Genomic DNA, 14,989 nt, shown 5'->3' with positions numbered 1-14,989 from the left:
CGAACAAGGTCAGCTCCCAGACTGCTGCGCTAGGCGTCACAGCATGGGGAGTAGGTGGCTAGCCCTCTGTGGAGAAAGAGGTGGTTAGGTACTGTTTAGAAAAGCTGGACGTGCACAAGTCCATGGGGCCGGACACGTTGCATCCGAGAGTGCTAAAAGAATTGGCAGCTGTGATTGCAGAGCCATTGGCCATTATCTTTGAAAACGCGTGGCGAACGGGGGAAGTCCCGGGATGACTGGAAAAAGGCTAATGTAGTGCCAATCTTTAAAAAAGGGAAGAAGGAGGATCCTGGGAACTACAGGCCAGTCAGCCTCACCTCAGTCCTCGGAAAAATCATGGAGCAGGTCCTCAAGGAATCAATCCTGAAGTACTTAGAGGAGAGGAAAGTGATCAGGAACAGTCAGCATGGATTCACCAAGGGAAGGTCATGCCTGACTAATCTAATTGCCTTCTATGATGAGATTACTGGCTCTGTGGATGAAGGGAAAGCAGTGGATGTATTGTTTCTTGACTTTAGCAAAGCTTTTGACACGGTCTCCCACAGTATTCTTGTCAGCAAGTTAAAGAAGTATGGGCTGGATGAATGCACTATAAGGTGGGTAGAAAGTTGGCTAGATTGTCGGGCTCAATGGGTAGTGATCAATGGCTCCATGTCTAGTTGGCAGCCGGTATCAAGTGGAGTGCCCCAAAGGTCGGTCCTCGGGCCGGTTTTGTTCAAGATCTTCATAAATGATCTGGAGGATGGTGTGGATTGCACTCTCAGCAAATTTGCAGATGATACTAAACTAGGAGGAGTGGTAGATACGCTGGAGGGCAGGGATAGGATACAGAGTGACCTAGACAAATTGGAGGATTGGGCCAAAAGAAATCTGATGAGGTTCAACAAGGATAAGTGCAGGGTCCTGCACTTAGGACGGAAGAACCCAATGCACCGCTACAGACTAGGGACCGAATGGCTAGGCAGCAATTCTGCGGAAAAGGACCTAGGGGTGACAGTGGGCGAGAAGCTGGATATGAGTCAACACTGTGCCCTTGTGGCCAAGAAGGCCCATGGCATTTTGGGATGTATAATTAGGGGCATAGCCAGCAGATCGAGGGACGTGATCGTTCCCCTCTATTTGACATTAGTGAGGCCTCATCTGGAGTACTGTGTCCAGTTTTGGGCCCCACACTACAAGCAGGATGTGGATAAATTGGAGAGAGTCCAGCGAAGGGCAACAAAAATGATTAGGGGTCTGGAACACATGAGTTATGAGGAGAGGCTGAGGGAACTGGGATTGTTTAGTCTGCAGAAGAGAAGAATGAGGGGGGATTTGATAGCTGCTTTCAACTACCTGAGAGGTGGTTCCAGAGAGGATGGTTCTAGACTATTCTCAGTGGTAGAAGAGGACAGGACAAGGAGTAATGGTCTCAAGTTGCAGTGGGGGAGGTTTAGGTTGGATATTAGGAAAAACTTTTTCACTAGGAGGGTGGTGAAACACTGGAATGCGTTACCTAGGGAGGTGGTAGAATCTCCTTCTTTAGAAGTTTTTAAGGTCAGGCTTGACAAAGCCCTGGCTGGGATGTTTTAATTGGGGATGGGTCCTGCTTTTGAGCAGGGGGTTGGACTAGATGACCTCCTAAGGTCCCTTCCAACCCTGATATTCTATTATTCTATGATTTAGGCAGCTAAATAAGTGTCTGAATTTCAGACATGCTGATCACTCAGCAGTTCCTAGTAAAATCAGTGTCAATGTAAATATTGGCAACTTTAAAGCCTCCAATTATTAGCTGGAAGGCTAACAACTCATGCAGTCCAAAAGTCCTTTCACTGGGCAAATGGCTTCGCAACACTTTGAAAGTGATAGCAGTGGAGACGATAACACAACTCTAAGGGGTTTCTTTGCAGAAATGTCTAAATGGATGAGCCCCAAGTTACACATGCTCTTAGATGTGTGAGTAACCCCACTGAGTTCTACAAGATGACTTGTGTGTAGGTGTTTCCAAGATTGGGGTCCATGGTTACCATTCATCAGCTTCATGGGAGGGGAGCAGTCAGATCAAGAAACCCATAAACTTTATAAACTTTTCCTCATATTAACATAAAACAAAGGGGGAAACTTACATCACTGCTGACTTCTGACACTTCTATTTCATGCGATTGTAACAAATATTGTAACCTCTCGTATCCTGAGAATTGTGTAAATTCAGGTAGGGCTGTGAGAGTTAAGTTGCATTTGTTTGTCATTTGAGGACTGGTTGTCTGCAGCTATAATAAAAAATGCAAATAGGCTCTTATCTTTTAAGAGTGGCTCACAGGTTACCTGCAAAGGTCAATTCATTCTTGAACACACAAACACACACACACACACTCTATTTGACAAATACATAAGTTAATTTAGTTTCCTGTTGTTGTTGCTCTTCTCCGTTCCCAGCAATCTATACAAACACACAGAATCCCAGCCTGCCAGGAGTTCAGAGAAGAGCTCTAAACGTCAACTAGAGAAGGAAAAGCAGGATGCACCCTCATGCAATTACCTCACACAATAGCCTTGCAAGAAGCATTTGTCCAATAGGCTTCCAGAGGCAGGCTAGACCAGAGGAGGAGTTTACACTCCAAAGAATGAGAAAGGCCTCCTCTGCAGTTTTGCTGAGCTCCTCGCCATGGATTGAAAATGACTTTCAGTTAAGTTTATTGAAATTTAAACAATAGTGGAAAAACTACCCTTACAAAACAAACTCTCAGCACTCTGACTCATAATCCTGCTACAACAGCATCAGAACGATTACCTCAAATCTTTCAGGTATAACCCAGTCATGAAATCTGTGGAAAGGGACTGCCATCAGCTTTCTCCTCTTAACAGAGACCCTGGAATGCTTACAAGCAGAAGGGCGCAAGAATTGCTTTGTAATGTGAAAAGTACATTTTCTTCACTTCTTGTGGTCTCAAAACTGACTGAACTTTTTGCTCAAACTACCCTAAAAAAGTCATATGTGGGAAGAGACCTGGCTTGGGAAAATTTCACTTTGAAAGGGGAAGTCTGAGAAAGTAACAAGCAACTGAAAAATGGCCTGTAGAAGGATGCACTCGCCTCTGGGGTGCCCCCTCCTGGCCAGGCGCAGAGTAGCAGCTCTCTGTCTTGCACTCCTTGCCGACGGTCATTCTGGTCTCACGGTGGTCAGCCTCTTCTCACAACATGACTTTCCAGCCCGGCCACAATTTATTCCCACTGCTTTTGGGATAACAGAGTCCAAATAATAATTCCAAGCCCTTGTCAGATCTCCGGCTCATGACTCTGGGCCTAGTGATCCTCACACCCTTCTATAAGGTATGCTCCACCTAGCTGCCTCCTTCCTACCATAGTCTTTCTCCTTAGTGCCTTCCTGCGTTCTTGTAATGAGCAACACTGCCCAGGGCTTCTCACTGGAGGTCGGATTCCTGCCCTGGTCTGTGTTCACATCCCACCATGTCCCTCACGTCAGAGCTCCCTGCACTGTTCCCAACCACCCTACTCCTGCTCTCTGGTTCAGTCTCTTGAGCTGGTTCTTCCCTCGTTATCTCAGGGACCCACATGAGTCTTCTACCCTGCAGGGTTCCCTAGCTCTGCCCAGCCACATCACAAACTTCTCTGACAGCTCCTGCTGCTCCGCTGTCTCTTTGCCTCTACCACCAAGAGAGTTGCTGCTGAGTTCTTCCCTCGCTGCAGCTCCTTTCCACTCAGCCTTCTTCTCCCACTACAAACCACTCAGATACAAACCACTCTGCTCCTCCCCACAGCTGGGATTCATCTTTAATTAGGACTGGCCACCCTCCAGCTGCAGCCAGGTGCATTAACTGAGCTCCCTAGCTCTAGTTAGCCCCTTTAATGTCAGTGTGGGGTAAATACCCCACCACAAGGCTCTTTTAATATAATGCTAGCTGTCACCACATGATTCAGCTACCCAATAATGCATTGGGACCATGTGTGGAGTAAAGTTCTACCTTACAACTGATCCCCTTAGAAATAAGCCTTACACCCAGCTTGTGTGGTAGCCTTATTCCCATTTTACAGATGGGCAAACAAAGACATGGAGCGGTTACATGGCAGAGCCTGAAACAGAAGAAGAGTCCATTTTCCTGTTTCTGTTTTTCACTAAATAGAGCTGTGTAAAAGTGTGGCTACTCACCTCCCACAAGCACTTCCTGCTGGCTGGGAATGGGCCTACACTCTCTGCTTTTGCGGTGCTTTCTGCTGGTAGTTTCTCTTTTCAGATGGGTTTTCAGTGACTCAGCCCTGCAGCTGAGTCACACACTGTCTGTATGTGAAATGGACGGAAAACAACCCCCTACCGGAGTAACACAAACAGTTGGCCCCTCCTTGAGGTTCTCAGTCCTGTCTCTGGGCTTGTGTAAGCACCCCCCTTCTTGGTTTCCAAACAAAACTTTTTGCTTCCTTGGCCACTCTGTCTGTGACCAGTGGGGGGACCCAGGCCTGCCCACCAGTCCGGGTCTCAACCCAGGGACCCTACGACTAGCAGCCAACTGTCGCTTCCATCACTAGCGTCTATTGTTGCATTCCCTGGGCTGCTTCCCACTCTGTCCAGTCAGTTTCTGGGGTCCTCAGCCTGTTCCCGTGTAAGCAGGGTCTCTTCCAGGCCTCCTTGCCTGGAGAGTCTGTAATAGTCTCTGCCCTGTTCTCTCAGGGTTCTTTCTCACAAAGCGGCGTGTGGTAGGACCACAGGGCCTTCCGGAGGTCCTAAAAGGGCCTGGTACACCCCATCACAAGCCAATATAAATTTGTGATAATGAAACAGTTTTCCCTTACAATAGTTTACGGCTGTCCAAATGGAGATTTATATAGATGGCAAAATCACTTTGTGAAATACAGATCCTGCAAAGATTTCTAAGCGCACTGTTCAGTCAGTGAAAATAAGATAAAGGTCTCTAAAATATTTTGATCACTTCCTCCTGTTTTTCAGGTCCGTGTTTTCCTGCTGAATTGGTGTGCTTGGTTTTTAAGGATGAAAAAGCCTGGAGAGAACATAAGGCCCCTCTCTTGCAAATACAACTATCCCAAGCACCGTTCAAGCATCAGTAGCGTTGAAATGAATGTGTTACCTGGATACCAATCTAGCAACGGGAATGTGATCTATAGCTACCATGCCATGGAAAACCCATGCTGCCCACAAAACAGTGACTCAGGTAGTAAGTGTGGAAAGGTCACTTGTGCCTCTATGGAAGATATTGAGCTAGTTCAAAAGAAAGCTTTAATGGATACTATCCCAGTGATTGTCAAAATCCTGGAAGAAGTTCAGTTCATTGCAATGCGCTTCAGAAAACAAGATGAGGGTGAAGAAGTTTGTAGTGAGTGGAAGTTTGCAGCAGCTGTCATAGACCGATTATGCCTGGTTGCATTTTCACTCTTTGCAATCATCTGTACGTTTACAATACTGATGTCTGCTCCAAATTTTATAGAAGCTGTTTCAAAGGATTTTGCATAAGGCTCTCAAAGAGGAGCACTCAGTACGAAAAATGTCATTTCAAAAGAAAAAATGTCGCCATTAACTTTGCTAAATAACGTAATTTAAATCTTACATAGAAGATGAAGGAGCTGAAATTAGTTTTGAGAGCTGATTATCTCCAGTGTTAGTGATTGTAATGACTGAATAATATAAATACTGGACCCTGTTATTTATTTCTTAGATTGTGTCTGCCTGTAATGATGTTATGATCTGTGACAAGTGGTAGGCAAGAATTCAAATCTTTGTTACAAGTAAGCACTAGTGTATGTGTACTACTAAGAAACCATCAGTGAACAGTTAGCTATTGTTTAATAAGTAAAAGCTAGATTGATAAGTCATTCTGACTAACATGTTCTTTAGTATATTGTCATTTTCAATATCTTTATCTTTCAGTATCTTCGATTAGTATGGCTGTGACATCCATTTCTCATGTTTGACAACGTATCACTCTGCACTGTTTATACTGCATTTAGCTAAACAAACTACTGGTGTTCGCTTGTACTATTGCTGTGATTATCTGAAACATTTTTCCAATCAAGATGTTAACAGAATGTATTTTTGCTAAAACTTTACAGAAATATTTTTTTTAAATGGAGGAAATGTTGGTTGTTGAAAGGGAACAGAAAACTCAGTCAGCATGCAGAGAACTGTACAGATTCTCAGTGACACTGTTGTGTTGCTACTGTCGTCCATGTGCTTAATTTGAATACATCTTGAATCACAACTGCCAATCTAATACCTGCTAATCCTAAATTTTTTGGGAGGATTCCTGGCCCCATCAAAGTCAATGGGAGTTTTGCCAGCGACTTCAATGGGGCCAGGATTTCGACGTTAGATGTCTCGGTCTAGTCTTCTTTGTTGGGCTCTGTTGGTGTGGTCCACTTTCAAACTTGGCCAATGTGGTCTTGTTAAAGAAATTATGTTGATTAAAGACAACTTATTTTTGTTTAGCTAAAGTTTACCATGGAAGACTTGTCTTCACTTGTAACCATGTTGCTGCTGCTAACTACTGTAATGCTTAAATATCAATAAACAATAACTCTTATGTCACTCAGTTGGAAGATGATGGTAAAAAAGCCTCCTTATCATAGGTGTCTTCTGTCCACTGTAAAATGAACCCCTCATCAGAATACTTGCCCATCTCTTCTGCTGTGATTTTAATCTGCCAGCAGATTATAACTGGCCATCTGGGCTGACAGGGGGCCCCTATCCCTAAAGTGTTTACCAGAAGATGTGGTCTTCACAACATGAGTAAAACTTCTACTCTCTGGTGTTACAAACTCTTTGTATGTCTGCGAGGAACCTAGCACATTCTTGGGTATTTGATCAATGATAACACATTGCCTTCTCTGACTGATTTCTAACCTGTTTTTCTCAAAAGAGGTTTTAGGGGAGTTGACAAGAGTTGTTTCCCACAATGGTGAGCCAGACCTTTCCCATAATTGCTGCTGGAGAGCAATAGGGAGATCTTGGGCCCATTACTGAAGAAGAACTTCAGATACTTCCAATCAAACAGGTAGTGGTGAGGCTGCTTGCCAAAGGAACCATCTTTTGACCTTAAAGCTTTACTTATTCCCATTCAGTATATAACCAATTGTTTTTGGAGAAGATAACTGGTAAAGCTGAAGCAGTTCCAGTGGTTTCTGTATATTTCAGTGTCCTTGATCTCTAGTGGGCTGCTTTTGGGCATGTTTTTAGTAGAGAAAGGTATTACTATCTGTCACGGGTTGCCCCCCTTTAAGATGCCACCTGATGTGCTGGGATACCACTGAGCCCAACTGTTCTGCCATCTTGGGCACCCTTTTCACCTGTCTTTTTGAGCCAGGCTATTAATCCTCCGTCGGCACACACACAGGCAGAGCCACACCCAACTGCAGAATGACACAGACACTGAAATCAGCTCTGGGAAAACTCAGCTTAAGGGACTTGCCCCAGCACTCATGTGTCCTCCTCCCTTGGAGTGCAGATCCAAAGGTACATTATGAAATCTGCCTCCTCCCTCAGTGTGAAGAAACGTATGGACAGCCTCTTCACCATCCCCAATTACGAATTGTACAAATAGGATTATATTATAAATGAGACATATATTTATTAACTACAAAAGGTGAATTTTAAGTGGTTAAAGAGAGAGCAAACAGAACAAAGCAGATTACTAAGCAAATAAAACAAAATACGCAAACTAAGCTTGTTTCACTAAAGAAGTTGGTTACAAATAGTAATTTCTCATGCTAGATATTGTTAAAGGCAGATTGCAGAAAGTCTTGAAAGGCACCTACACTGGTCTGCAGCTTGAGACCTCAGATATTATTACTCACAAGCTAGATGCCCTTCCAGCTTGGGCTCAACCCTTCTCCCCCCAGTTCAGTTCTTGCTTCCAGGTGTTTTTCAGTGTCTCTTTGGGTGGGGAGGCAGAGGAGAATCATGATGATGTCACTCCCCTGCCTTATATAGCTCTTATGTAAGGCGGGAACCCTTTGTCTGGCATTCCAAAAGGGGAAGAAGGATATCCAGTACCAGGTGACTTGGACCCATATCTCTTGCATGGCTGTGGCAGTCATTGCTTGTAAGCTGTCTTGAGTATCCACAGGAAGACTAAGCTCTTTTACAGTCCATTGTCTTAGCTAATGGGCCATTAGCACTGTCTGGCTTTCCCGTGGTTGTACCTGAAGGGTTAGTTGTAGGTGACACCCAAAGTAACCCATTTGAAATACAGATACATGGTCAATATTCCTAACTTCAGATATAGAAATGATACAGGCATACAAATTGGATAATCACATTCAGTAAATCATAACCTTTCCAATGATATCTTACATGAGCCATCTTGCATAAAGTACATCTCAATTATGTCATATCCATATCATAAGCATATTTTCATAAAGAATATGGAGTGTAATGTCACACTAGCTATTGCTGATGGTTTGCTTTTGAGAATGGACATGGGTAAAAGGGTCCATGCTGATCTGACCACAAACCTTTGCTGAGTACCTTTTAAATCTTGCAGGAGTTAACAGGAAGGCCTTTTGTGGATTCTCTCCTTATTCTTTGAGAGGTCCTAAATGGTGGCAGAGAGCATTCACTCATCCTCTGTGCAGGCCTTTATATGTGAGATATGACAAAGTTGTCACCTCTCCTCTTGTGTGCCTATGTATCGCAGATAGGGCAACAAGAAGTTTTTCCCTGCAGTACCATAAATGTGAGGATGACACTCAGATCTATATCTTATCATTGTTATCCCATATATTATGGTGTCTGAGCTCCTAGTATGGAAAGAGGCAGGCAAGCGGATGGGACTAAACTGGCTTAAGTTCCTCCTAGATAAATGGACATAAAACTGAAATATCTAAAAGAACAGCTTGGAGTCATTAGTGAACCTTTCGCTGCAGGTGTATATTCAACCTCACCCATAGTTTTTGGGTCATAGGGACTCTTTGCTCCCCTGGATTTGCATGTGACTATAGTATGTAGTGCCTTTTAACATCTATGATTGGCTAGGAAGGTTACCTCTCCCCTAGGATACACACTGTTCCATACCTTTGTACCCTCAAGGCTAGATCATTATAGCCATGTGCTCCACCTGGGACTATGCTGGAGAAGCACCCAGAAGTGGCTGCTAGTGCTGATGACAGTGGTTTGACTTGTGTAAGAAGATCTTCTATCTGCTATATCAGCAGTGCTCCATGATCTGGACTAGTTGCACTTCTAGGTGTAGTTCAAGGTGTTGATCACGACCTATACTATATAAAGCTCTAAGAGATTCTACTGTTCCATTGTACGCTCCAGAGCTGAATTTTCTGAACATTCCTGAGCCAGCAGCATGAAGTTCTCAGTGCCCTTTGCTACAGCTCCTTCGGAGCTTGAGCTTGGTGAGCTGCAGGCCACAATGCAAGAGCTGTTTGTCTTGTACAAGTCTTTGGCTAATTTGCAGAAATAAAGTGGAACGGGGCTTGGTGTTAGTGACCAGTGGGCCCTGCTACTGAGACTAAGTTGAAAGGCTTATAGTTTATAATCGTAATGGATTCTTTTAATTCTTGTGAGTTACCCAGTTGCTTCAGTGATGGAGACGGAGTATTTCTAAAATATTAGATACCCATTTCTTTCTGCAGCTTTTATAGCTAAAATATAGCAGGCAGGACAGTGAATGACCTTTAGAATCAGTCACTCAAGGACTCTTAATATTTTTGCTTAAAGCCTTTTGTCATCATAAGCAATCTCCAGAGACAGAAAACAAGGCATAAAAGCTGAAAGTAAAGCACAGCAGTCATAGTAACTTAGCATCCCAATGCAAAGCATGTTTCTTTACATGAAACATGCAGATACTGTGGAAGAGTATTTTTAACTGGAGCACTGGTGCATAAATCTTAGGAGCAGTAAGAGGATAAGAACTAGCCTAAAAATAACAATGGAAAATGAATATTGGGCAACATTTTATTTTATAAAATCTAATACAAATGAAAAAGTAAATTATAAGTTAGTAGTCCGTATTATTATACTGTCAGGAGTCTAGGATTGTGATAATGCTAAAACCATTCTGCTGGTATACATCGTGAATGTGATTTACACATACTCCTGCTGGAATGTAACTGCACCCTGCTTACTCATTCAGCTGGCAGAGCAAGGCTGATCCTTTCGATATCCAGTAGTCACTTGGTCTTTTGGAGGGTAATAAGACTGTTACCACAAAATTGGTAGAATGACCTAGTTAAAAAAGCAAAGAGAAAAACTTACCATTTACCTAAGCAATGCAAATCAGTATGTCAACGCAACATTATGGTGGAGAATTTAACCTCCACAACCAGCACATTCAGAACCAAGATTGCTACAACATCCCGTGCCTATTGCATTACAATACATCTCTCATCACATCTCGGTGGGCAGCATCACTGTCAGCGTCAAATACTATCAGATAAAGCATTACATAATTTCACAACCAAACAGATTACTTTCAAAATTGCTAAATGACATCAGGGTACTTACCTATAACAACATTTACAAAACCTAAGCTCTTAAAAACAAATAAATGAATAGTCAAGGACATCAGAAATCTTACTCTATCCACGTAATAAGCAAGTACACTGGGCCAGATTCTGATATCCTTACGCTGAGTAGCACCTACTCCACAAGTGATCCCATTGATTTCAGGTAAGGTGCTATTCAATGTAAGCATATCAGAATCTGTCCCATTTGTTTTCTCAAATATAAAGACAACAACAACAACCTCAACATGGTCCGATGGATTGCTGGGGTTTTAAGTATTATTTTTGTTATCTTAATTGCAATATCAACATACATTTGGAGGAATTTACTCCATTAATTTTATCAGGACTTCAGTAGTCTCTATTCAAAATGCGACCGTTCTGCCTTTCACAAATAGATATGGTTATGTATTTATAGAAATTGCTATATTTGCTATTGCGAATACCTAGGGATTTTTTTGAAAATACTAAGACAATTTTATTTAGGTATCTAAGGAAACTCTCAATTTTTAAGAGTGACCATTGTAAAGTAAAATACTAAGTAGTGGAAGTTCATAAAATGAAGAAACCTTCTCATATTAGGTTTCAGAGTAGCAGCCGTGTTAGTCTGCATTCGCAAAAAGAAAATTAGGCTAGCTCAGAAAATTAGGCTAGCTAGTATGTATACATAGCTACCAGAAGCACTCTGATCAAGTCCAGGACTAGTCCTGATTTCTTGATATGGGAAAGAGACAGTTCAAAATATAGAGTCAAAGTAAAAAAAGGCAATAAAAAGTTTTGCTTGAAGCCCAAATAATCTCTCTCTTCCATTCTGAGACATATCCTTCTTGGTGACATCTAGTGAGTCTGTAGAAGGACCTTTTCAGTCTTGTGGAACATTCAGTGTCTAGACCTAAGAGGAGATGTCTGGTTTTGATTAAATCTGACCATGAATCTGGGTTAAGAGGTCTGGAAACAGAGGTTCCAATGACCTCCTCAGGAAAGCCCCATAAGCAGCAAGCCCAGTCAGGAGCTACTAGAAAAAAATGGGCTCTCTCCTGTTTACCTTGCTGATTACATAAGGAACAAGAGGGAGAGCAGGAAACATACAAAAGAATCCCTGACTTCAAGTTAATAGGAAGGCATCTGTCAAGGAAGCAGGCTGTCTCTGCTCTTGAACAGAACACAGGATACTTTGGATTTCACATACACAGCTGTAACTTCACTGACTTTAGCTACTCCTGGTTTGCCACCTTTTGAAGACAGGCTTTATTACAAATATGCTCATGCACTGTTCAAGTGATCTTGACACCTTTGGTTAAGACTGTGAAATGCATCAGTGCCATCCATGTACTACTGCTGCTTCTGCATCTCTGGCATGTGAATGAAGGCAGTAGATTCAAAAACACTTAACCACATCTTTTTAATGAAAAGACATTAAGCTTCAGCATCATTAGCTTAATCAACACCAGCTCAATGACATACTTCTGCACTGACACAACCATGATCATGACCTATGCAAAATCTCATTAGCATCATGGCACACAGTCACTTTAGCATCTCTAGCACCTTGACAACGTCTGAGCAAACAATTAGAAGCCAAGTTTTCATGGTGCCTCATCACCCCTCCCTTTATTGCTGTTGTGAACAGAGGCACCTGATTGCTTGGAGCAGATTCCCAGCATTCTGCTCCTGCACCTTTTCCATTACAAGTAAGAAGTGAATGAAGGCCTTGCTAACTGTCATTTTATAAAAGAGGCTGGACATTCTCTCTGCAAGAAGGAAAATGTGTTGAGAACAACACTGTCTAAACAAAGACAATAGAAATAAAATCACACTGTACATGGAAGATACAAACACTAAGAAGGAAAATCAGGCAATGTCTCTAAGGGGAAACTGTGAAAGAGCTGCATGTGCAGGGAAAAGGAATTGTCAGTGGTTGTGGTTTCCAGAGGGCACACTTATTTCATGTGACCTCTGTATCTCCTGATATTACTAAGTTCTTTTAGCTGACCAGTCAGCTTCTGAATCTCGCATCTGAAGCTGAAACTTAGCAGTGTGGAGCTAATAAATCTACTTGTATTTGGAGAGTTATTTTTTGCAGAGTTATACTATTGCATTAATAACTCCATATTGCAATAGCTTTATCAAAAAGCTAAGTATTATTTATTTAGAACAAAGGCATTTCAGAGACAACAGAGATGAAAACAATCAACAGTCTACATGCTTGCTTGTCTTTCTCTAAGGCTTAACCTGAGAGCGTTCCCTCGGAGCCAGGAAAGCCTTAATTGCTCTCAGCCATTCCCGCGGAACCTGTGTCTCTCTTTCTTCTCAGTCTTCTTAGATTATTACACAGCAAATAAATAACATACAGAGAAAGGTGGAATTGTTTTGACAAAGAGGCCACAGGCCAAATTTGAGCTCTTATTGCAAACTTAGGAAAAATTCCTTTTGAATGACTTATGCACATGACTTCCATTTAAAAGGTCAGATGTCTGATTTTGATAAGAACTATGATTTTAAAGAAACAGTCACCTGTGGTAGAGAGTGTTCCAGCTCTGGCTCCAGTTTTATAAAGTGGTGACTGATACAAAGAGGGATTTGGTTCATAATTTCGATGGGGCTCAAAATGCACCACTGGCAACATTGGATTCATTTGTCTAGGTAAGGCATCTTCTATAACCATCTCTTCATCATCCCAACGACTGGCATCCATGAACATCCCATGTACCAATACACCATCTTCTGGAGAGGGTAACTGAAATAAACAGCAGATGACAAGAAAGCAAAATCTCCAAATTTATGAACAAAAAAAAATGAACGGAATGATCAAAGTTGGATGACATGTTCACATCACCACAAGAAGTTCTAGATTCCTGGGGGAACAGGACGGAACACGTACTGTGACGGGGCAAGGCCAGATGGCTATAGAAAAGTAGTGGGAGATAAATATATTAGCTCCAGGCTCAACAAATCCCTGGTACCAGGATAAGTGAAATGGCAGCTGCTCCAGGTCAATTAAGACACTTGGGGCCAATTAAGAACTTTCCAGAAGGCAGGGAGAATGCTAGGTTGATTGGGACACCTGAAGCCAATCAGTGGCTGGCTGAAATGAGTTAAAAGCCTCCCAGTTAGTCAGGTGGGGGTGCATGTCAGGAGCTGTGGGAGGAAGTTGCGCTGTTGGAGAGACTGAGTAGTACACACCATATCAGGCACAAGGAAGGAGGCCCTGAGGTAAGGGTGAAGTGGAGCTTGAGGAAGTGAGGGCTGCTGTGGGGGAAGTAGCCTAGGGAATTGTACATGTAATGATTCTAAAAGGTCAGCTACAATAGCTGATACTATTAGGGTCCCTGGGCTGGAGCCGGGAGTAGAGGGTGGGCCCGGGCTCCCCCCCTTTGCCCCCTGATTAATCACTGAGACTGAGAGACAACAGAGACTGTGCAAGGAAGGATAACTTCTCCTCACCTCCCTCGCTGGCTTATGATGAAAATGGCTCAGTAGACTGTGACCCTTGTCTCTAGAGAGAGAAGGGTTACGTGGAGGGTCACAGTGAGCCTCTGAGGCTAGCGAAATCCGCCAGGAAACGCGGGACCCACGGAGGCAAGGACAGAGCTTTGTCACAGTACATAGAAACCTCTACCACTACAGCTGCCTGAAAATTATCTAATTTTCAAATTTTGGATGAAATTTCTTTGTGACAAAACACAAGGAAAACACAACATAAAGTCCTGACATTCAAAGCTTTATGTGTTATTGAACAATAGTATTAATCTTAGATTATGCAGAGTCAATGTCAATTTTTGCTCAAAAGAGATGATAGGAAGGATTTTTATTTTTACTTTGGTATTGATAATAAACATCCAAAATACCTGCATATCCATAGGTAATTCTTGTCCAAATTGGCACACCTTTAATGCTTCTGTAACTTGTGCTTGATCTCGATAAACAGGGATGACATTATAGCTGAAACTAAGCTCATCTATTGGTAAATTATATTTACGAGCATGATTTTGAAGAGTGCCTGGCAAATTGAAAAAAAAGTATTTTTTAAATAAAATTGGGAGAGGGGTCAGTTGCTCACTTGACCTACTGTAAATGGGAACAAGACATTTCACCCATGCAGCAGAGCTGCCTGTATGTTTATTACTGAGAATAAAAATGCTAAAAGCTACCATCTTGATATCCATTAGAGATGATTGGGAATTTTCAATCAAAATCACTATTTGGTGTAAAATGGAGTTTCTGCAAAACTGAAATGTTTTGTAGGAATATTTTTATTTTGCTGAAACTTTTCAAATTTTCATTTAGAAAATCTAAACAAAAGATAGGTTTCAGAGTAGCAGCCGTGTTAGTCTGTATCCACAAAAAGAAAAGGAATATTTATGGCACCTTAGAGACTAACCAATTTATTTGAGCATAAGCTTTCGTGAACTACAGATCACTTCATCGGATGCATGCAGTGGAAAATACAGTGGTGAGATTTAATATACACAGAGAACATGAAACAATGGGTGTTACCATACACTGTAATGAGAGTGATCAGGTAAGGTAA

General features: G+C 42.3%; 2 protein-coding genes across 6 annotated transcripts in view; one reads left to right on the top strand and one right to left on the bottom strand.

Moving 5' to 3' along the window:
* LOC125637303 (neuronal acetylcholine receptor subunit alpha-7-like) overlaps positions 1-6,536 on the top strand; it is a 125,488-nt gene extending 118,952 nt beyond the window's left edge. For both annotated transcript variants that reach the window (XM_048851622.2, XM_048851623.2), the window contains one exon: positions 4,940-6,536. In XM_048851622.2, coding sequence (XP_048707579.2) covers positions 4,940-5,461 — 522 coding nt within the window. In that variant the 3' untranslated portion in view covers positions 5,462-6,536. The remainder of the gene's footprint in view (positions 1-4,939) is intronic.
* A 3,360-nt stretch (positions 6,537-9,896) lies between these two features.
* Positions 9,897-14,989, bottom strand: part of DNAH6 (dynein axonemal heavy chain 6) — a 192,412-nt gene continuing 187,319 nt past the window's right edge. For all 4 annotated transcript variants that reach the window (XM_075128900.1, XM_075128899.1, XM_075128901.1 and 1 more), the window contains 3 exons: positions 14,307-14,458; positions 12,973-13,195; positions 9,897-10,180 (listed from right to left, as the gene is read on the bottom strand). In XM_075128900.1, coding sequence (XP_074985001.1) covers positions 10,077-10,180; positions 12,973-13,195; positions 14,307-14,458 — 479 coding nt within the window. In that variant the 3' untranslated portion in view covers positions 9,897-10,076. The remainder of the gene's footprint in view (positions 10,181-12,972; positions 13,196-14,306; positions 14,459-14,989) is intronic.

This window comes from Caretta caretta, chromosome 5 (assembly GCF_965140235.1).
Source record: "Caretta caretta isolate rCarCar2 chromosome 5, rCarCar1.hap1, whole genome shotgun sequence".
Classification (NCBI taxonomy): Eukaryota; Metazoa; Chordata; order Testudines; family Cheloniidae; genus Caretta; species Caretta caretta.
The sequence above is the reverse complement of the archived record's forward strand: the minus strand, read 5'-3'. Positions and strand labels throughout refer to the sequence as shown.